Source organism: Oncorhynchus mykiss, chromosome 6, assembly GCF_013265735.2.
Source record: "Oncorhynchus mykiss isolate Arlee chromosome 6, USDA_OmykA_1.1, whole genome shotgun sequence".
NCBI lineage: Eukaryota > Metazoa > Chordata > Actinopteri > Salmoniformes > Salmonidae > Oncorhynchus > Oncorhynchus mykiss.
The window spans coordinates 91,945,336-91,969,795 of record NC_048570.1 but is presented as its reverse complement, the minus strand read 5'-3'; the positions used below and the strand labels follow the sequence as shown (position 1 = coordinate 91,969,795).

Sequence of the window (24,460 nt, the reverse complement as noted above, 5' to 3'; positions counted from 1 at the left end):
GAATAGTAGGTTAGCCTATGCCTACCTGCATTATATTGTAATTTTGGGCCTAGGTCTATCACTGCAGAATTACATCAAATCAATGCAAGGGTATTTGCACAGTTTGAAATAAACACAGTTTCTTGTGAAGAGCATATTGCATGTCAGAAATAGGCCAAAATGCCACTTTTCTCTCTCACGTTTCCCCTGAGAATAGGTTATGAAATAGACCACAGTGTAACTTCATATGCCAGGCTCTTAGAACGCTGTAGAAAGGAGATCATTGTGTGGGAGGCAGGACTGTTGAGAGCAGGTGGAAGCCGCACTGTGTCGCTACTGCTGCTCTCTGCCTGCCTGCCTCTCACGAAACACTAACCCATTGGGGAGAGAGCTGAGAGCGCAGATCCGAGGAAAGGCAACTCCAGCGCAGCAGTCAAGGAATATTCAGCGAATATCATAACTTATTATTTTTTGAAAGCACAGCGTTTATCAGCCTTGCGGCTGCGGATAGAAGACACGGATAGGGTGGGATCATAAGTTGTCACCTCGTCTGAATAAATAAGTTAGGCTAATGAAATGGCATTAGGTTTTTCTGTGAACGCTTGACTATCAGGAGAATCGAAACGCCGCTCAGCTCGCGAGGGAGTGCAGGGATCATATTTCCCTACTCTCTGTGATCGCATTACTTGCTCGCAGCCGATACCCTGGAATGGACTTATCCAATAGCTAATGCCAAGACTGGATCTATTTTAATAACATTGTTTTTAAAGACACTGCGTTTTTAAAAAAAAAGTTCGCTTCTTCTAACCTTTTTATAATTGAAGGGTTGTCCCAAAACTCCGCGGCAATGGGGTAAGTATAGAAGGCACAGAAACGGTTGTCCTCTGGAGCGCATGTAATGTTATGACACCTGCTTTCTGACTATCTAAAACGTCAGTTATGTGTTTGATCTGCATGCATAGGCTACCCTACACTTGTTGGGGGGGGGGAGGGGGGTTAGAATAGAATGGGTGAATAATTAATCGTAACAATAATCGTTTCAAAAGCTTGTCTTGGCATGGAAAGCGTCCCCCGCGCGCGGTGTGCGCGCACGGCTCGCCCGAGGTGATACGGTGGAGAATGCCTCCCTCTCCAAACCATTCAGCGTGATAGCTTATCTCCGAAACGTGTCTGATAGCATACGAGTCTTGTTGCCAGAGAGAGACGCACATTTTACAGTTTACCAGGACAAGGTGCAAAACATGGTTCCCATGTATAATTATTGTCAACAACAACAACAAAAAAGCCAAGCAATGTCACTTTATGATTTACATATTTTGATTGCTTAGGAAGCCTATAGGCTAATGACAAATATTACTATTTTCAACCTCTTAGAACTGGACGAGACGCATGTTACTCTCCTCAGTTATTTGCTACAACATACATATAGCCTAATGTGCCGTAGACCTATAGGAGAGGATATCCTATATGGAAGTGCATACTGCATAGGCACTTAATTCTGTCTGATGTTATTATCAGCCCTATTTTACCATATTTACTTTATAGTGCAAACCACTGTTATGTCAGTAAGAGAAGTGGCCCGACCTGGATGCCTTCACGCTGCTGGCTCAGCTAGCCTGGCTGGACTAGGCAGGTGGAATCTTCCCCGTCATTGCCTCCAGCTCTGTTCTGCTGTGGGAGAATAGAGGTGCCAGAGTCAACTGTGCCCACGCATGAACAAGCCGCTGCAAAGCAAACAGAGAGAGAGGGGGTGGGGTGGGGGGGGGGGGGGGGGGGGGGCAGTGTGTGTGTGTGTGGGATGTGATGCCCACAGGGATAGAGGGAGTCTCCTCCTATACAGCTCTTTACACTAGAGATACAGTGAGAGAGGGAGGGGGGGGGGGGGGGGGGGGGCAGTGTGTGTGTGTGTGTGTGTGTGGGATGAGATGCCCACAGGGATAGAGGGAGTCTCCTCCTATACAGCTCTTTACACTAGAGATACAGTGAGAGAGGGAGGGGGGGGGGGGGGGCAGTGTGTGTGTGTGTGTGTGTGTGGGATGTGATGCCCACAGGGATAGAGGGAGTCTCCTCCTATACAGCTCTTTACACTAGAGATACAGTGAGAGAGGGGGGGGGCAGTGTGTGTGTGTGTGGGATGTGATGCCCACAGGGATAGAGGGAGTCTCCTCCTATACAGCTCTTTACACTAGAGATACAGTGAGAGGGAGGGGGGGGGGGGGGGGGGGGGGGGGCAGTGTGTGTGTGTGTGGGATGTGATGCCCACAGGGATAGAGGGAGTCTCCTCCTATACAGCTCTTTACACTAGAGATACAGTGAGAGAGGGAGGGGGGGGGGGGGGGCAGTGTGTGTGTGTGTGTGTGTGTGTGTGGGATGTGATGCCCACAGGGATAGAGGGAGTCTCCTCCTATACAGCTCTTTACACTAGAGATACAGTGAGAGAGGGAGGGGGGGGGGGGGGGCAGTGTGTGTGTGTGTGTGTGTGTGTGTGTGGGATGTGATGCCCACAGGGATAGAGGGAGTCTCCTCCTATACAGCTCTTTACACTAGAGATACAGTGGGAGAGGGGGTAGGGGGCAGTGTGTGTGTGTGTGTGTGTGTGTGTGTGTGTGTGTGTGTGGGATGTGATGCCCACAGGGATAGAGGGAGTCTCCTCCTATACAGCTCTTTACACTAGAGATACAGTGAGAGAGGGGGGGGGGGGGCAGTGTGTGTGTGTGTGTGTGTGTGTGTGTGTGTGGGATGAGATGCCCACAGGGATAGAGGGAGTCTCCTCCTATACAGCTCTTTACACTAGAGATACAGGGATAGAGGGAGTCTCCTCCTATACAGCTCTTTACACTAGAGATACAGGGATAGAGGGAGTCTCCTCCTATACAGCTCTTTACACTAGAGATACAGGGATAGAGGGAGTCTCCTCCTATACAGCTCTTTACACTAGAGATACAGTGATAGAGGGAGTCTCCTCCTATACAGCTCTTTACACTAGAGATACAGGGATAGAGGGAGTCTCCTCCTATACAGCTCTTTACACTAGAGATACAGTGATAGAGGGAGTCTCCTCCTATACAGCTCTTTACACTAGAGATACAGTGAGAGGGGGGGGGGGCAGTTTGTGTGTGTGTGGGATGTGATGCCCACAGGGATAGAGGGAGTCTCCTCCTATACAGCTCTTTACACTAGAGATACAGTGAGAGAGGGAGTCTCCTCCTATACAGCTCTTTACACTAGAGATACAGGGATAGAGGGAGTCTCCTCCTATACAGCTCTTTACACTAGAGATACAGTGAGAGAGGGAGTCTCCTCCTATACAGCTCTTTACACTAGAGATACAGGGATAGAGGGAGTCTCCTCCTATACAGCTCTTTACACTAGAGATACAGGGATAGAGGGAGTCTCCTCCTATACAGCTCTTTACACTAGAGATACAGGGATAGAGGGAGTCTCCTCCTATACAGCTCTGTACATTAGAGATACAGGGATAGAGGGAGTCTCCTCCTATACAGCTCTTTACACTAGAGATACAGGGATAGAGGGAGTCTCCTCCTATACAGCTCTTTACACTAGAGATACAGGGATAGAGGGAGTCTCCTCCTATACAGCTCTGTACATTAGAGATACAGGGATAGAGGGAGTCTCCTCCTATACAGCTCTTTACACTAGAGATACAGGGATAGAGGGAGTCTCCTCCTATACAGCTCTGTACATTAGAGATACAGGGATAGAGGGAGTCTCCTCCTATACAGCTCTTTACACTAGAGATACAGGGATAGAGGGAGTCTCCTCCTATACAGCTCTTTACACTAGAGATACAGGGATAGAGGGAGTCTCCTCCTATACAGCTCTTTACACTAGAGATACAGGGATAGAGGGAGTCTCCTCCTATACAGCTCTTTACACTAGAGATACAGTGATAGAGGGAGTCTCCTCCTATACAGCTCTTTACACTAGAGATACAGGGATAGAGGGAGTCTCCTCCTATACAGCTCTGTACATTAGAGATACAGGGATAGAGGGAGTCTCCTCCTATACAGCTCTTTACACTAGAGATACAGGGATAGAGGGAGTCTCCTCCTATACAGCTCTGTACACTAGAGATACAGGGATAGAGGGAGTCTCCTCCTATACAGCTCTGTACACTAGAGATACAGTGAGAGAGGGAGTCTCCTCCTATACAGCTCTGTACACTAGAGATACAGGGATAGAGGGAGTCTCCTCCTATACAGCTCTTTACACTAGAGATACAGGGATAGAGGGAGTCTCCTCCTATACAGCTCTTTACACTAGAGATACAGGGATAGAGGGAGTCTCCTCCTATACAGCTCTGTACACTAGAGATACAGTGAGAGAGGGAGTCTCCTCCTATACAGCTCTGTACATTAGAGATACAGGGATAGAGGGAGTCTCCTCCTATACAGCTCTTTACACTAGAGATACAGGGATAGAGGGAGTCTCCTCCTATACAGCTCTGTACACTAGAGATACAGGGATAGAGGGAGTCTCCTCCTATACAGCTCTGTACACTAGAGATACAGGGATAGAGGGAGTCTCCTCCTATACAGCTCTGTACACTAGAGATACAGGGATAGAGGGAGTCTCCTCCTATACAGCTCTGTACACTAGAGATACAGGGATAGAGGGAGTCTCCTCCTATACAGCTCTGTACACTAGAGATACAGTGATAGAGGGAGTCTCCTCCTATACAGCTCTTTACACTAGAGATACAGTGATAGAGGGAGTCTCCTCCTATACAGCTCTGTACATTAGAGATACAGGGATAGAGGGAGTCTCCTCCTATACAGCTCTTTACACTAGAGATACAGGGATAGAGGGAGTCTCCTCCTATACAGCTCTTTACACTAGAGATACAGTGAGAGAGGGAGTCTCCTCCTATACAGCTCTGTACATTAGAGATACAGGGATAGAGGGAGTCTCCTCCTATACAGCTCTGTACACTAGAGATACAGGGATAGAGGGAGTCTCCTCCTATACAGCTCTGTACACTAGAGATACAGGGATAGAGGGAGTCTCCTCCTATACAGCTCTGTACACTAGAGATACAGTGATAGAGGGAGTCTCCTCCTATACAGCTCTTTACACTAGAGATACAGTGATAGAGGGAGTCTCCTCCTATACAGCTCTGTACATTAGAGATACAGGGATAGAGGGAGTCTCCTCCTATACAGCTCTTTACACTAGAGATACAGGGATAGAGGGAGTCTCCTCCTATACAGCTCTTTACACTAGAGATACAGTGATAGAGGGAGTCTCCTCCTATACAGCTCTGTACATTAGAGATACAGGGATAGAGGGAGTCTCCTCCTATACAGCTCTTTACACTAGAGATACAGTGAGAGAGGGAGTCTCCTCCTATACAGCTCTGTACATTAGAGATACAGGGATAGAGGGAGTCTCCTCCTATACAGCTCTTTACACTAGAGATACAGTGAGAGAGGGAGTCTCCTCCTATACAGCTCTGTACATTAGAGATACAGGGATAGAGGGAGTCTCCTCCTATACAGCTCTTTACACTAGAGATACAGTGAGAGAGGGAGTCTCCTCCTATACAGCTCTGTACATTAGAGATACAGGGATAGAGGGAGTCTCCTCCTATACAGCTCTTTACACTAGAGACACAGGGATAGAGGGAGTCTCCTCCTATACAGCTCTTTACACTAGAGATACAGGGATAGAGGGAGTCTCCTCCTATACAGCTCTTTACACTAGAGATACAGGGATAGAGGGAGTCTCCTCCTATACAGCTCTGTACATTAGAGATACAGGGATAGAGGGAGTCTCCTCCTATACAGCTCTTTACACTAGAGATACAGTGAGAGAGGGAGTCTCCTCCTATACAGCTCTGTACATTAGAGATATTGTTAAACAAATTATTCAAGCTCTGTCAGTGTCAAGTCTTGCCATAGATTTTCAAACCTATTTTAAGTCTAAACTGTAAGTATGCCACTCAGGAACATTCAATGCCGTCTTGGTAAGCAACTCTACTGTATATTTGACCTTGTGTTTGAGATTAGTGTCCTGCTGAAAGGTGAATTCATCTCCCAGTGTCTGGTGTAAAGCAGACTGAACCTTGTTTTCCTCTAGGATTTTGCCTGTGCTTAGCGCCATTCCCTTTATTTTTATCCTGAAAAACTACCCAGTTCTTAACAATTATAAGCCATACCCATAACATGACACAGCCACCACTATGCTTGAAAACACGGAGAGTGGTACTCAGTAATGTGTTGTATTGGATTTGCCCCAAACGTACCACTTTGTTTTCAGGACAAATAGTTCATTGCTTTGCCACATTTTTTTGCAGTTTTACTTTACTGCCTTGTTGGTCTTTGTAGTTGAATCTGTGTTTGAAATTCACTGCTTGACTGAGGGACCTTAGAGATAATTGTATGTGTTGGGGTACAGAGATGAGGTAGTCATTAAAAAAATCATGTTAAACACTATTAAATGCACACAGAGTGAGTCCATGCAACTTATGTGACTTGTTACGCACATTTTTACTCCTGAACTTATTTAGGCTTCCCATTTAGGCTTAATGAATTAGTAAAAATGTCTAAAAACACAATTCCACTTTTCACGTTTATGTATTCCAATTGAATCCATTTTAAATTCAGACTATAACGCAACAAAATGTGGAAGGTCAAGGGGCTGTGAATACTACGTGAAGGCTCAGTAATAGATGTGTTGAAGTTGGGTTGTTGTGGTTGTTTAGCGTCATGGTTACAACGACCCTCAGCATTTCTCATCTGATATCAGTCATCTCAACTGTTTTACTCTGAAGCTTTTTATTTTGTGGTCTGAACATTGAGATTCAATTATCTTGATATAGATGATATGTAAATAAATACATGCGTATTTAGATGGAGATGTAAGCTACTTTATAAATCGCAGAGGGGAAAATGTCAAATCATATTGAATATTTAGAATGATTTATCTTGGTCTCCTTCTGCATCTGGCCTTTACCTCCTCACATCAAGCAGGTGTCTGTTGGCAAGACATCTGGCCTTTACCTCTTCACACCAAGGCATATGGCCTTTACCTCTTCACACCAAGGCATCTGGCCTTTACCTCCTCACATCAAACAGCTGTCTGTTGGCAAGGCATCTGGCCTTTACCTCCTCACACCAAGGCATCTGGCCTTTACCCTCTTCACACCAAGGCATCTGGCCTTTACCTCTTCACACCAAGGCATCTGGCCTTTACCTCTTCACACCAAGGCATCTGGCCTTTACCTCTTCACACCAAGGCATCTGGCCTTTACCTCTTCACACCAAGGCATCTGGCCTTTACCTCTTCACACCAAGGCATCTGGCCTTTACCTCTTCACACCAAGGCATCTGGCCTTTACCTCCTCACATCAAACAGCTGTCTGTTGGCAAGGCATCTGGCCTTTACCTCTTCACACCAAGGCATCTGGCCTTTACCTCCTCACATCAAACAGCTGTCTGTTGGCAAGGCATCTGGCCTTTACCTCCTCACATCAAACAGCTGTCTGTTGGCAAGGCATCTGGCCTTTACCTCCTCACACCAAGGCATCTGGCCTTTACCTCCTCACATCAAACAGTTGTCTGTTGGCAAGGCATCTGGCCTTACCTCCTCACATCAAACAGCTGTCTGTTGGCAAGGCATCTGGCCTTTACCTCCTCACATCAAACAGCTGTCTGTTGGCAAGGCATCTGGCCTTTACCTCCTCACACCAAGGCATCTGGCCTTTACCTCCTCACACCAAGGCATCTGGCCTTTACCTCCTCACACCAAGGCATCTGAATCAAACATGTCATAACACTTAATATGAAGCCATGCAGCTGCAACGACTAGTGTTGACATGTCATCGTGACTAGACACAGTCATCAGATTATTATGGGTGTGTGTTGTTGCATTGAATCAGTACCTAGGCTGACATATCAAACAGTATTTAATATAACAATGACTGAATCCAATCTGTTTGGGTGCAGTGTGACGTGAGAAGGTTCAGTTCATGACTGAGTTTCCGTGCTCAGTGAAAGGAGAAGGATGTTGCTATGTTTTCTCTTCAGAGAGAGATCGTCATGAGGGTAGTCTTGGAATGTGTAAGGAACCAGTCTAGCACATCTGAGTCATACTCAAGACACAGTACTGTATCAACTCACCCAACCGGTCTGGGCTTTAGGAACTAGGCGTTCTGTGTCAGTGTTTCCCCTAGCTCAGTCATTTTCCCCCAATACCTTGGGCAATCTAGTTTGATACTGGTGTCAGTAGTGAAGCTCAATACCTTGGACAATCTAGTTTGATACTGGTGTCAGTAGTGAAGCTCAATACCTTGGACAATCTAGTTTGATACTGGTGTCAGTAGTGAAGCTTGGAGATGCATGTTTAAATAAAAACATTTTAAAAAATTATATATTTTTTTGAATTTTACCCCTTTTTCTCCCCAATTTCGTGGTATCCAATTGTTGTAGTAGCTACTATCTTGTCTCATTGCTACAACTCCCGTACGGGCTCGGGAGAGACGAAGCCTGAATGTCATGCGTCCTCCGATACACAACCCAACCAGCCGTACTGCTTCTTAACACAGCGCGCATCCAACCCGGAAGCCAGCCGCACCAATGTGTCGGAGGCCCCTGGCAACCTTGGCTAGCACGCACTGCCACAGGAGTCGCTGGTGTGCGATGAGACAAGGAGATCCCTACCGACCAATCCCTCCCTAACCCGGACGACGCTAGGCCAATTGTGCGTCGCCCTACGGACCTCCCGGTCGCGGCCGGTTACGACAGAGCCTGGGCGCGAACCCAGGGACTCTGATGGCACAGCTGGCGCTGCAGTACAGCGCCACCCGGGACAACCACTGCGCCACCCGGGAGGCGGAGATACATTTTAAAGGGGATATGTGTAACGTCTCAAACAAAACACACAAACCAGTCCGAGTACAGCTCAATCCTGCCTATTCAATACTTTTAAACACAAATTAAACTACAGATTGTGCCTTTTTACAGTTGAATGTGTGAACCAGACATGGGAGCACAGCCTTGTAATGTCCTGAATCATAATGCAATGACACAATAGATGAATTATTTACAGTATTGATAGTGTTCAGATGACTGTTGATAAGGGGGCAGATGAGTGTGGACATATTGATCTTTAGTGGTGTTGGTCCTGGCCTTGGTTTCCCCTTCAGGCTGGGGTTATAGATTAACTACGGTGCCTCTCTCTGTCTCTCCCTGTCTGTGTCCCCCTCTCTCTCTCTCTGTCTCGCTCTGTCTGTGTCCCCCTCTCTCTCTGTGTCCCTCTCTCTCTGTGTCCCTCTCTCTCTGTGTCCCTCTCTGTCTGTGTCCCTCTCTCTCTCTCTCTCTCTCTCTCTCTCTCTCTCTCTCTCTCTGTCTGTGTCCTTGTCTGTCTCTCTTTCTGTCTTTCTGTCTTTCTGTCTCTGTCTGTCTTCCTCTCTTTCTCTCTGTCTTTCTGTCTCTGTCTGATACCAGTATGGTGATGATACCAGTATAGTGATGATACCAGTATGGTGATGATACCAGTATGGTGGTGATACCAGTATGGTGATAAATACAAACAGACAACTCTTTGGTCCTTTAGAAAGCCTGGTACTAAAGCTGCTGAATGTAAAGTATTGTGTGATATAGCCTGGTACTAAAGCTGCTGAATGTAAAGTATTGTGTGATATAGCCTGGTACTAAAGCTGCTGAATGTAAAGTATTGTGTGATATAGCCTGGTACTAAAGCTGCTGAATGTACAGTATTGTGTGATATAGCCTGGTACTAAAGCTGCTGAATGTACAGTATTGTGTAATATAGCCTGGTACTAAAGGTGCTGTATGTACAGTATTGTGTGATATAGCCTGGTACTAAAGCTGCTGAATGTACAGTATTGTGTGATATAGCCTGGTACTAAAGGTGCTGTATGTACAGTATTGTGTGATATAGCCTGGTACTAAAGCTGCTGAATGTACAGTATTGTGTGATATAGCCTGGTACTAAAGCTGCTGAATGTACAGTATTGTGTGATATAGCCTGGTACTAAAGGTGCTGTATGTACAGTATTGTGTGATATAGCCTGGTAATAAACAAATCGGACTCTGGATGACAACAACAAAATGTCTGTTTCCATCATTAGGAATCTTCCCTTGTCAAGATACTTACGAGTATCGATACGGGTGTTGACCCGTCCCTGTTCCATATGTCTCTGGCAGTACAGCCCTAATGTACAGACAGACTGATTGGCAGTACAGCCCTAATGTACAGACAGACTGATTGGCAGTACAGCCCTAATGTACAGACAGACTGATTGGCAGTACAGCCCTAATGTACAGACAGACTGATTGGCAGTACAGCCCTAATGTACAGACAGACTGATTGGCAGTACAGCCCTAATGTACAGACAGACTGATTGGCAGTACAGCCCTAATGTACAGACAGACTGATTGGCAGTACAGCCCTAATGTACAGACAGACTGATTGGCAGTACAGACCTAATGTACAGACAGACTGATTGGCAGTACAGCCCTAATGTACAGACAGACTGATTGGCAGTACAGCCCTAATGTACAGACAGACTGATTGGCAGTACAGCCCTAATGTATAGACAGACTGATTGGCAGTACAGCCCTAATGTATAGACAGACTGATTGGCAGTACAGCCCTAATGTATAGACAGACTGATTGGCAGTACAGCCTAAGGTACAGACAGGCTGATTGGCAGTACAGCCCTAATGTACAGACAGGCTGATTGGCAGTACAGCCCTAATGTACAGACAGACTGATTGGCAGTACAGCCCTAATGTACAGACAGACTGATTGGCAGTACAGCCCTAATGTACAGACAGACTGATTGGCAGTACAGCCCTAATGTACAGACAGACTGATTGGCAGTACAGCCCTAATGTACAGACAGACTGATTGGCAGTACAGCCCTAATGTACAGACAGACTGATTGGCAGTACAGCCCTAATGTATAGACAGACTGATTGGCAGTACAGCCCTAATGTACAGACAGACTGATTGGCAGTACCGCCCTAATGTACAGACAGACTGATTGGCAGTACAGCCCTAATGTACAGACAGACTGATTGGCAGTACAGCCCTAATGTACAGACAGACTGATTGGCAGTACAGCCCTAATGTACAGACAGACTGATTGGCAGTACAGCCCTAATGTATAGACAGACTGATTGGCAGTACAGCCCTAATGTACAGACAGACTGATTGGCAGTACAGCCCTAATGTACAGACAGACTGATTGGCAGTACAGCCCTAATGTACAGACAGACTGATTGGCAGTACAGCCCTAATGTACAGACAGACTGATTGGCAGTACAGCCCTAATGTATAGACAGACTGATTGGCAGTACAGCCCTAATGTATAGACAGACTGATTGGCAGTACAGCCCTAATGTACAGACAGACTGATTGGCAGTACAGCCCTAATGTACAGACAGACTGATTGGCAGTACAGCCCTAATGTACAGACAGACTGATTGGCAGTACAGCCCTAATGTACAGACAGACTGATTGGCAGTACAGCCCTAATGTACAGACAGACTGATTGGCAGTACAGCCCTAATGTACAGACAGACTGATTGGCAGTACAGCCCTAATGTACAGACAGACTGATTGGCAGTACAGCCCTAATGTACAGACAGACTGATTGGCAGTACAGCCCTAATGTACAGACAGACTGATTGGCAGTACAGCCCTAATGTACAGACAGACTGATTGGCAGTACAGCCCTAATGTACAGACAGACTGATTGGCAGTACAGCCCTAATGTACAGACAGACTGATTGGCAGTACAGCCCTAATGTACAGACAGACTGATTGGCAGTACAGCCTTAATGTACAGACAGACTGATTGGCAGTACAGCCTTAATGTATAGACAGACTGATTGGCAGTACAGCCTTAATGTACCGTCTAGAGGTCGGCCGATTAATTAGGGCCGATTTCAAGGTATTTTGGATGCCGATTTTTATGATTTTTTAAAAAATGATTTTTTATTGATTTATTATTTTTATACCTTTTTTATTTAACTAGGCAAGTCAGTTAAGAACACATTCTTATTTTCAATGACGGCCTAGGAACGGTCGGTTAACTGCCTTGTTCAGGGGCAGAACGACAGATTTTTACCTTGTCAGCTCAGTGATTCAATCTTGCAACCTTACGGTTAACTAGTCCAACGCTCTAACCACCTGCCTCTCATTGCACTCCACGAGGAGACTGCCTGTTACGCGAATGCAGTAAGTAGCCAAGGTAAGTTGCTAGCTAGCATTAAACTTATCTTATCTTATAAAAATCAATCAATCATAATCACTAGTTAACTACACATGGTTGATGATATTACTAGTTTATCTAGCGTGCCTTGCGTTGCATATAATCGATGTTGTGCGTATTCGTGAAAAAGGACTGTCTTGCTCCAATGTGTACCGAACCATAAACATCAATGCCTTTCTTAAAATCAATACACATTAGTATATATTTTTAAACCTGCATATTTAGCTAAAAGAAATCCAGGTTAACAGGCAAAATTAACCAGGTGAAGTTGGGTCACTTCTCTTGCGTTCATTGCACGCAGAGTCAGTGTATATGCAACAGTTTGGGCTGCCTAATTTGCCAGAATTTTACATAATTATGACATAACATTGAAGGTTGTGTAACAGGAATATTTATACTTATGGATGCCACCCGTTAGATAAAATACGGAACGGTTCCGTATTTCACTGAAAGAATAAACGTTTTGTTTTCGAGATGATAGTTTCCGGATTCGACCATATTAATGACCAAAGGCTCGTATTTCATTATGTTATAATTAAGTTTATGATTTGATAGAGCAGTCTGACTGAGCGGTGGTAGGCAGCAGCAGGCTCGTACGCATTCATTCAAATAGCACTTTAGTGCGTTTTGCCAGCAGCTCTTCGCTCTGCTTCAAGCATTGAGCTGTTTATGACTTCAAGCCTAACAACTCCAGAGGTTAGGCTGGTGTAACCGATGTGAAATGGCTAGCTAGTTAGCGGGGAGCGCGCTAATAGTGTTTCAAACGTCACTCGCTCTGAGACTTGGAGTGGTTGTTCCCCTTGCTCTGCATTGGTAACGCTGCTTCGAGGTTGGCTGTTGTCATTGTGTTCCTGGTTCGAGCCCAGGTAGGAGCGAGGAGAGGGACAGATGCTATACTGTTACTGGCAATACTAAAGTGCCTATAAGAACATCCAATAGGCAAAGGTATATGAAATACAAATGGTATAGAGAGAAATAGTCCTATAATAACTACAACCTAAAACTTCTTACCTGGGAATATTGAAGACTCATGTTAAAAGGAACCACCAGCTTTCATATGTTCTCATGTTCTGAGCAAGGAACTGAAACGTTAGCTTTCTTACATGGCACATATTGCACTTTTACTTTCTTCTCCAACACTTTGTTTTTGCATTATTTAAACCAAATTGAACATGTTTCATTATTTATTTGAGGCTAAATTGATTTTATTGATGTATTATATTAAGTTAAAATAAGTGTTAATTCAGTATTGTTGTAATTGTCATTATTACACTTTTTTGAAACATCATAATCGGTCGACCTCTAGTATAGACAGACTGATTGATTGGCAGTACAGCCCTAATATATAGACCGGCTATGATTGACAATAGGAATCCAATCAGCCACTCATAAACACCACAGTCACATTAGTTGTAGTGGGAATGACTGCAGATCAAAAGCTGTGTTGTCCTGGAAACCAGCCGGATGGTGCATCTGGTTTCTATCTGACCTCTTCTTGTCCTGGTCAGGCTGAGAGGACAGACAGACGGCAGACACAATCAGCAGAGGGACGGAAAGAGATTGAGAGCGAGAGGGAGACACATTGAGAGATTACTAGGGATAGTGTGTGAGACTGAGAGAGAAATCACCAGAGAGAGGAAGATCTCTATTTAAAGTAAGTCCTCACTGACAGAGCTGTGACCCTGACCAGCTGAGAGGGCTGTCACCCTGATGCAGGGTCGACCAGCTGAGAGGGCTGTCACCCTGATGCAGGGTCGACCAGCTGAGAGGGCTGTGACTCTATGTCCAGGGTTAACTAGATTCTAATCTCCTGCCCCAGCCAGAGAGAGCGTAAGTAAGAGCAGTTAAAGGGCTTATTGTCATTGACCAGGTGACAAGGAAGCATTGTGGCTGTGCTGTTGTCTACCCAGTACTCACACACCCCTGACATTCTTCACACTACCAAGCTGAACTGGTCGGACATGATTCCACATCCACCGTAGCTGCTGGAACCTGCTAGATAGGAGGATGTTAAAGATACGATCCAAGAGAGGACAGTGAGGCTTGGGTCAGCACGGTCATGTGACGTGTGCCTGAGCGAGAGAGAGACGGGGCTGAAGTGTTAGGGTCATGGTGGAGAGAGCGAGAGCGACAGGACTGAAGTGTTAGGGTCGTGGTGGAGTGAGTGAGAGAGAGAGAGAGAGCGAGACGGGGCTGAAGTGTTAGGGTTCGAGAGAGAGAGAGAGACAGGGCTGAAGTGTTAGGAGAGAGAGAGAGAGAGAGAGAGCGAGACAGGGCTAAAGTGTTAGGGTTCGAGAGAGAGAGAGAGACAGGGCTGAAGTGTTAGGGTTCGAGAGAGAGAGAGAGAGAGACAGGGCTGAAGTGTTAGGGTTCGAGAGAGAGAGAGAGAGAGACAGGGCTGAAGTGTTAGGAGAGAGAGAGAGACAGGGCTGAAGTGTTAGGAGAGAGAGAGAGAGAGAGAGAGAGAGAGACAGGGCTGAAGTGTTAGGAGAGAGAGAGAGAGAGAGAGAGACAGGGCTGAAGTGTTAGGGTTCGAGAGAGAGAGAGAGAGAGAGAGAGAGACAGGGCTGAAGTGTTAGGAGAGAGAGAGAGAGAGAGAGAGAGAGACAGGGCTGAAGTGTTAGGAGAGAGAGAGAGAGAGAGAGAGAGAGACAGGGCTGAAGTGTTAGGGTTCGAGAGAGAGAGACAGGGCTGAAGTGTTAGGAGAGAGAGAGAGAGAGAGAGAGCGAGACAGGGCTGAAGTGTTAGGAGAGAGAGAGAGAGAGAGAGAGAGAGAGAGACAGGGCTGAAGTGTTAGGAGAGAGAGAGAGAGAGAGAGACAGGGCTGAAGTGTTAGGGTTCGAGAGAGAGAGAGAGAGAGACAGGGCTGAAGTGTTAGGAGAGAGAGAGAGACAGGGCTGAAGTGTTAGGGTTCGAGAGAGAGAGAGAGAGAGACAGGGCTGAAGTGTTAGGAGAGAGAGAGAGAGAGAGAGAGAGAGAGAGAGACAGGGCTGAAGTGTTAGGGTTCGAGAGAGAGAGAGACAGGGCTGAAGTGTTAGGAGAGAGAGAGAGAGAGAGAGAGAGAGAGAGACAGGGCTGAAGTGTTAGGGTTCGAGAGAGAGAGAGAGACAGGGCTGAAGTGTTAGGAGAGAGAGAGAGAGAGAGAGAGAGAGAGAGAGAGACAGGGCTGAAGTGTTAGGGTTCGAGAGAGAGAGAGAGAGAGAGCGAGACAGGGCTGAAGTGTTAGGAGAGAGAGAGACAGGGCTGAAGTGTTAGGAGAGAGAGAGAGAGAGAGAGAGACAGGGCTGAAGTGTTAGGAGAGAGAGAGAGAGAGAGAGAGACAGGGCTGAAGTGTTAGGAGAGAGAGAGAGAGAGAGACAGGGCTGAAGTGTTAGGAGAGAGAGAGAGAGAGAGAGAGAGACAGGGCTGAAGTGTTAGGAGAGAGAGAGAGAGAGAGAGAGACAGGGCTGAAGTGTTAGGAGAGAGAGAGAGAGAGAGAGAGACAGGGCTGAAGTGTTAGGAGAGAGAGAGAGAGAGAGAGAGAGAGACAGGGCTGAAGTGTTAGGAGAGAGAGAGAGAGAGAGACAGGGCTGAAGGGTTAGGAGAGAGAGAGAGAGAGAGAGAGACAGGGCTGAAGTGTTAGGAGAGAGAGAGAGAGAGAGAGAGACAGGGCTGAAGTGTTAGGAGAGAGAGAGAGAGAGAGACAGGGCTGAAGTGTTAGGAGAGAGAGAGAGAGAGAGAGAGAGAGAGAGAGAGAGACAGGGCTGAAGTGTTAGGAGAGAGAGAGAGAGAGAGAGACAGGGCTGAAGTGTTAGGAGCGAGAGAGAGAGAGACAGGGCTGAAGTGTTAGGGTTCGAGAGAGAGAGACAGGGCTGAAGTGTTAGGAGAGAGAGAGAGAGAGAGACAGGGCTGAAGTGTTAGGAGAGAGAGAGAGAGAGAGAGACAGGGCTGAAGTGTTAGGAGAGAGAGAGCGATAGAGAGAGAGACAGGGCTGAAGTGTTAGGAGAGAGAGAGAGAGAGAGAGAGAGGGCTGAAGTGTTAGGAGAGAGAGAGAGAGAGAGAGAGAGAGAGAGAGACAGGGCTGAAGTGTTAGGAGAGAGAGAGAGAGAGAGAGAGAGAGAGAGACAGGGCTGAAGTGTTAGGAGAGAGAGAGAGAGATAGAGAGAGAGGTGGAAACTGAGCTGCACTTCCTAACCTCCTGCCCAATGTATGACCATATTAGAGAGACATATTTCCCTCAGATTACACAGATCCACAAAGAATTCGAAAACAAATCCAAATTTGAAAAACTCCCATATCTACTGGGTGAAATTCCACAGTGTGCCATCACAGCAGCAAGATTTGTGACCTGTTGCCACGAGAAAAGGGCAACCAGTGAAGAACACACACCATTGTAAATACAACCCATATTTATGCTTATTTATTTTATCTTGTGTCCTTTAACCATTTGTACATTGTTAAAACACTGTATATATATATATATAATATGACATTTGTAATGTCTTTACTGTTTTGAAACCTCTGTATGTGTAATGTTTACTGTTAATTTTTGTTGTTTTTCACTTTATATTTTCACTTTGTATGTTGTCTACCTCACTTGCTTTGGCAATGTTAACACATGTTTCCCATGCCAATAAAGCCCTTGAATTGAATTGAATTGAATTGAATTGAGAGAGACAGGGCTGAAGTGTTAGGAGAGAGAGAGAGATAGAGAGAGAGACAGGGCTGAAGTGTTAGAGAGAGAGACAGGGCTGAAGTGTTAGGAGAGAGAGAGAGAGAGAGAGAGAGACAGGGCTGAAGTGTTAGGAGAGAGAGAGAGAGAGATAGAGAGAGACAGGGCTGAAGTGTTAGGAGAGAGAGAGAGAGAGAGAGAGAGAGAGAGAGACAGGGCTGAAGTGTTAGGAGAGAGAGAGAGAGAGAGAGAGAGAGAGAGACAGGGCTGAAGTGTTAGGAGAGAGAGAGAGAGATAGAGAGAGAGACAGGGCTGAAGTGTTAGGAGAGAGAGAGAGAGAGAGAGAGAGACAGGGCTGAAGTGTTAGGAGAGAGAGAGAGAGGGACATGTGGAACAATTTAAGCACAACAAAGCCACAAGAATTAGCCATACAAGATGTAGGAATTTGGAAAACTTACTTTGATAATCTATACAAAAACATCCCACAAAAAGACTTAAACCAGAACCAATTAGAAATTAAAGAAAAATTGAACATCCTGGAATCAGTCATTAAAAACAACCAAAATCCATTAGATTACCCAATAACCCAACAAGAACTAAATGAAAAGCTAAAATCTATTAAATCAAAAAAGGCTTGTGGTGTAGACAACATCAGAAATGAAATGCTGAAAAACAGCACACCTGAGTTGCAAAATGCTGTGCTTAAATTGTTCAACATGGTTTTAACTTCTGGCTGCTTCCCTGATGTCTGGAACCAGGGGCTCATCTCCCCTATCCACAAAAGTGGAGACAAATCAGACCCCAATAATTACAGGGGAATTTGCGTCAACAGTAACTTGGGAAAGATTTTCTGTAGCATTTTGAATTCAAGAATTCAAACCTTTCTTCAAGAAAAAAATGTAATAAGTAAATGTCAAATTGGCTTTCTCCCTAACCATCGCACTACTGACCATATATACACCTTACACACACTAATTAATAAACACGTCCACCAAAAAAAAGAGGGCAAAATCTTTGCTTGCTTTATTGACTTTAAAAAAGCATTTGATTCGATTTGGCACGAAGGGCTATTCTACAAAATTCTACAAAGTGGGCTTGGTGGTAAGGTGTATGACTTAATAAAATGTATGTACACAGAAAATAAGTGTGCAATAAAAATCAAAAACCAAAGAACAGAATTTTTTTCACAATGTCGAGGTGTGAGACAAGGCTGCAATTTGAGTCCAAATCTTTTCAACATTTATATCAATGAATTAGCAGACATGTTGGACCAATCTCCAGCCCCAGGACTCACACTATTTGACACAGAGGTGAAATACCTGCTATATGCTGATGACTTGGTACTTCTATCACCAACCAAAGAAGGTCTTCAACAAAACATTAATATTCTGGAGCAATATTGCCATAATTGGGCCCTGGCAGTAAATTTCCAAAAAACTAAAATCATGATTTTCCAAAAAAAACCCAGATGTCAGAAACAAAAATGTAAATTCACCCTGAACAACACCTTAATTGAACACACAAAAAATTACACCTACCTTGGTCTGACCATATCTGCATCGGGAAACTTTAATATGGCAGTGAAGGCACTCAAAGAAAAAGCCCGCAGAGCAATGTATGCAATAAAAATGAAATTATTCAAAATCAACATCCCAATTAGAATTTGGACTAAAATATTTGACAGTGTAATCCTACCAATAGCACTTTATGGAAGTGAGGTTTGGGGGCCACTCAATAAACTGGATTTTAAAATGTGGGACAAACATCCAATTGAAACCCTACATGCAGAATTCTGTCGGAAAATTCTACAAGTCCAGAGAAATACACCAACTAATGCATGTAGGGCAGAATTGGGCCGTTTTCCAGTAATAATGAAAATACAGAAAAGATCATTAAAATTTTGGCTACATCTAAATTCAAGTCCAAATTCGAGTCTGCGATTTAAAGCACTTCAAGCCCAAGAGCTGAGCCCAGAAACGAGCCCTCTCAGTCAGCTGGTGTTGGACCTCACCAATCAAGCTGACACCAGCACTGCTTCAAAAGAAAGAATTCCAATAAACAAAATCATGAACCAATCAAAGGAATCATACTTACAATACTGGAAAAACGAAACAAAATCCCAAAGCCGACTAAATTGCTATCTGACCCTAAACAGAGAATATGAATTGGCTGATTATCTCTACTCTGTCAGAGATACGAAGCAGAGACAGATCCTTACCAAGTACAGGCTGAGTGACCACCGATTGGCAATAGAAACCGGCAGACATAAAAAGACATGGCTACCCAAAGAGGAGCGTGTATGTGGTCACTGCATGACAGGGGAGGTAGAGACAGAGATGCACTTTCTCCTTTACTGTGATAAATATTCCTCACAAAGAGATTCATTATTCACAGAAATGACTACATATATTCCACATTTTTACAAATTGAACCCAGAGGAAAAACTAAGAATACTCATGGGCGAAGGAGCAATGGCTCCTCTTGCAGCCAAATATGTATTTTCCTGCCATAGCCTGAGGGACACTGAATAATAACATCTGCATAGTAAACAGTAACTTACTTATTATTACTATTATTGTTATTACTATAATTATTAATGTTTACTGTAGACTGTTACCATTTTATTGTATTTATTTTTGTATTTATTTTTGTATTATTATTTACTACCATTTTATATTATTATTTGCTATCATTTATCATTTTGTTACAATGTATATTGTATACATTGTTGCTTTGGCAATATTGACACAATGTTTTTCATGCCAATAAAGCAGCTTGAATTTGAGAGAGAGAGACAGGGCTGAAGTGTTAGGAGAGAGAGAGAGATAGAGAGAGAGAGAGAGAGAGACAGGGCTGAAGTGTTAGGAGAGATAGAGAGAGAGAGAGAGAGAGAGAGAGACAGGGCTGAAGTGAGGACTCCATGACTACTAAAAGAAAAGGGACAGACTAATGGAGAATTGGAGAGACGTCTCCTCACCAGATGGTTGAGGGGTTTGGGCCATCTGGGATGGCTTGATGCTGCCATGGAACTGCCCTCTCCTCTCCTCACCTCCTTCCCACCTTCCTTTCTCCTCTCCTCCCTTTCTCCTCTCTTCTCCTCCCCTCCCGTTCTCCTCTCTCCCCCGCTCTTCCCTTTCTCCTCTCCTCCCTGCTCTCCTCTTCTCCTCCCCTCCCTTTCTCCTCCCCTCCCTTTCTCCTCCCCTCCCTTTCTCCTCTCCTCTCTCTTCTCCTCCCCTCTCATTCTCCTCTCTCCTCCCCTCTCATTCTCCTCTCTCCTTCCTTCTCTTTCTCCTCTCTCCTCCCCTCTCTTTCTCCTCTCTCCTCCTCCTCCCTTTCTCCTCTACTCTCTCTTCTCCTCCCCTCCCGTTCTCCTCTACTCTCTCTTCTCCTCCCCTCCCGTTCTCCTCTACTCTCTCTTCTCCTCCCCTCCCAATCTCCTCTACTCTCTCTTCTCCTCCCCTCCCTTTCTCCTCTACTCTCTCTTCTCCTCCCCTCCCGTTCTCCTCTACTCTCTCTTCTCCTCCCCTCCCTTTCTCCTCTACTCTCTCTTCTCCTCCCCTCCCTTTCTCCTCTACTCTCTCTTCTCCTCCCCTCCCTTTCTCCTCTACTCTCTCTTCTCCTCCCCTCCCGTTCTCCTCTCTCCTCCTCCTCCTCCCTTTCTCCTCCCTCCTCCCCTCCCGTTCTCCTCTCCTCCTCCTCCTCCCCTCCTGTTCTCATCTCTCTTCTCCTCCCCTCCCGTTCTCCTCTCTCTTCTCCTCCCCTCCCGTTCTCTCCTCTCTCCTCCGCTCCTCCCTTCTCTCCTCTTTTCTATCAGTGACCACAAGTGATGCAGTAAGTAAACATCAAATCACCAAAACATGAACCCTGTGATCTCTAGCTGACTCATCTCACCAGGGACTTACTGAGTCAAGATGCTGCCATTTTTTTTTACAACATTGGAACAGATAGAAATGTCATGTGTAGAGATGGCAGATTGTCTATTTCAATTCAATTCAAGGGGCTTTATTGGCATGGGAAACATGTGTTAACATTGCCAAAGCAAGTGAGGTAGATAATATACAAAAGTTGAAATAAACAATAAAAATTAACAGTAAACATTACACATAAAGAAGTTTCAAAACCCCCCTATTCTATATGACAACATAATCATGTCTGTTCTATACAATACATTTCTATCTGAATCTACGCATCCCAAAATGGCACCCTATTCCCTATATAGTGCACTTCTTTTGACCAGGGCCCATAGAGCTCTTGTTGTAAATAGTGCACTATGTAGGGAATAGGAATTCATTTGGGACTCACTCCTACCCTCTGACCCCATGACATCATTAGTGAAACAGAGCAGTTGTTTGGATTAACACACAGGTGGTGGTATCACTGTTATCCCACTGAGCTGGGATCTGCTGCCTGGCTACACACCAACTGTCAGACTACACACACACACACACACACACACACACACACACACACACACAAGCTGCTCATTCAGGCGGCAGTAACAGACCAGAAAGACTTCCCTCATCTGTCTGACGATCTCTATTCATTTCACTAATGATAATTCATTTCAATTATTGATTTGAATGAACAGAGAGCTATAATTCTTTGTTCACTGTTCCTCGGTCACCGACGAGAAATTACTCAGCTGCGTCAAAGTCAATGTGTTCCAAAAAGCAGAATGATCTGTATTTTTTCAGATAGTCATACTTTAGATAGTAAGGTGCTGTTTGGTGTAGAGTTAAAAAATAATTACTGTTGAAAAATGAATGTTTTACAAAAAACAGGGATTTCTTTTTTTGTGTGTGTTCTGTCCAAATATATGCAGTGAATGACCCAGATCTGTTGTTCGCAACCTCGTACCTCTCTTCAGTGAGTGACCCAGATCTGTTGTTCGCAGCCTCGTACCTCTCTTCAGTGAGTGACCCAGATCTGTTGTTCGCAGCCTCGTACCTCTCTTCAGTGAGTGACCCAGATCTGTTGTTCGCAGCCTCGTACCTCTCTTCAGTGAGTGACCCAGATCTGTTGTTCGCAGCCTCGTACCTCTCTTCAGTGAGTGACCCAGATCTGTTGTTCGCAGCCTCGTACCTCTCTTCAGGGAGTGACCCAGATCTGTTGTTCGCAGCCTCGTACCTCTCTTCAGTGAGTGACCCAGATCTGTTGTTCGGAGCCTCGTACCTCTCTTCAGGGAGTGACCCAGATCTGTTGTTCGCAGCCTCGTACCTCTCTTCAGTGAGTGACCCAGATCTGTTGTTCGCAGCCTCGTACCTCTCTTCAGTGAGTGACCCAGATCTGTTGTTCGCAGCCTCGTACCTCTCTTCAGTGAGTGACCCAGATCTGTTGTTCGCAGCCTCGTACCTCTCTTCAGTGAGTGACCCAGATCTCTGTTGTTCGCAGCCTCGTACCTCTCTTCAGTGAGTGACCCAGATCTGTTGTTCGCAACCTCGTACCTCTCTTCAGTGAGTGACCCAGATCTCTGTTGTTCGCAGCCTCGTACCTCTCTTCAGTGAGTGACCCAGATCTGTTGTTCGCAGCCTCGTACCTCTCTTCAGTGAGTGACCCAGATCTGTTGTTCGCAACCTCGTACCTCTCTTCAGTGAGTGACCCAGATCTCTGTTGTTCGCAGCCTCGTACCTCTCTTCAGTGAGTGACCCGGATCTGTTGTTCGCAGCCTCGTACCTCTCTTCAGTGAGTGACCCAGATGTGTTGTTCGCAGCCTCGTACCTCTCTTCAGTGAATGACCCAGATGTGTTGTTCGCAACCTCGTACCTCTCTTCAGTGAGTGACCCAGATCTGTTGTTCGCAGCCTCGTACCTCTCTTCAGTGAGTGACCCAGATCTGTTGTTCGCAGCCTCGTACCTCTCTTTTCCGGGATATTTGGGATGAAACAGTCCTTTGTTCATTCATCCTTTAGAGGTGCTACACATACAGAAGTCAGTTCCTCTGTGTTCTTGTCAGTACAGCCAGAAGAGAAATGAGTGGATGGGAAGAGCAGGAGGGGAGGGAAGAGGGAAAAGGGTGAGCGAGAGGGGTGCGGGGAAGAGCGAGAGGGGAGAGGGGAAGAGCGGGAGGGAGAGGGGAGAAGTAAAGAAGTGAGGGATGGGAAGGGCGAGAGGGGTGAGAGGGGTGAGGGGAGAAGTAAAGAAGTGAGGGATGGGAAGGGCGAGAGGGGTGAGGGGAAGGGCGAGAGGGGAGAGGGGAAGGGGGTGAGGGGAAGGGTGAGAGGGGTGAGGGGAAGGGTGAGAGGGGTGAGAGTAAGGGTGAGAGGGGTGAGGGGTGAAATACAGTACATACACTTTCAATTCACATTAGCGACTGGAATGTTTACGAGCCGAGAGAGGGTTCGGTTGACGTTCTTGAGTTTCAGCTCAAAAATGTCACAGTAGCCAATAGCCAGGAGGCAAAGCATTGCAAACTATTCTACTGACTGACTAGTTAGCTACTAGCTAAGGTTAAGCAAGCAACTCTTCATGCCCCTACAATATAACTCCTAATAATTACAACTAAACCATATTACAGTATTAATAATTACAACCAAACCATATTACAGTATTAATAATTACAACCAAACCATATTACAGTATTAATAATTACAACCAAACCATATTACAGTATTAATAATTACAACCAAACCATATTACATTCTTGAATAGATCAACAATTCACAAACATTTGCAGACAATTAAATGCTTAATTATTTTCAAATCTTTTATCTTAAATACAAAAGCACAAGTAATGTTGGCCTACTGAAAATGCATGCTTATCCCTCTAATACGAATATAAAGTACATTAGGCCTACCTTACAACATTACAACAAACCATGCTTCATTTTAAACAATATCATGCTAATCATCAGGCTACATGTGCTAATCATCAGGCTACATGTGCTAATCATTAGGCTACATGTGCTAATCATTAGGCTACATGTGCTAATCATTAGGCTACATGTGCTAATCATCAGGCTACATGTGCTAATCATCAGGCTACATGTGCTAATCATCAGGCTACATGTGCTAATCATCAGGCTACATGTGCTAATCATTAGGCTACATGTGCTAATCATTAGGCTACATGTGCTAATCATCAGGCTACATGTGCTAATCATCAGGCTACATGTGCTAATCATCAGGCTACATGTGCTAATCATCAGGCTACATGTGCTAATCATCAGGCTACATGTGCTAATCATCAGGCTACATGTGCTAATCATTAGGCTACATGTGCTAATCATCAGGCTACATGTGCTAATCATTAAGCTACATGTGCTAATCATCAGGCTACATGTGCTAATCATTAAGCTACATGTGCTAATCATTAGGCTACATGTGCTAATCATTAGGCTACATGTGCTAATCATTAGGCTACATGTGCTAATCATCAGGCTACATGTGCTAATCATCAGGCTACATGTGCTAATCATTAGGCTACATGTGCCAATCATTAGGCTACATGTGCTAATCATTAGGCTACATGTGCCAATCATTAGGCTACATGTGCCAATCATTAGGCTACATGTGCCAATCATTAGGCTACATGTGCCAATCATTAGGCTACATGTGCCAATCATTAGG

At 45.2% G+C, this 24,460-nt stretch overlaps 1 protein-coding gene across 4 annotated transcripts in view; it reads left to right on the top strand.

Annotated features, from left to right (window-relative positions):
- Positions 1-24,460, top strand: part of LOC110500502 (homer protein homolog 2) — a 165,048-nt gene that overhangs the window by 195 nt on the left and 140,393 nt on the right. The window contains exon 1 of one of the 4 annotated variants that reach the window (XM_036981533.1): positions 296-831. The exons of 2 other annotated variants lie outside the window; for them this stretch is intronic. In XM_036981533.1, the coding sequence (XP_036837428.1) occupies positions 827-831 (5 nt within the window). In that variant the 5' untranslated portion in view covers positions 296-826. Of the gene's footprint in view, positions 1-295; positions 832-24,460 lie in introns of those variants that run through there. One more of the 4 variants, XM_036981535.1, reaches the window with a different exon arrangement.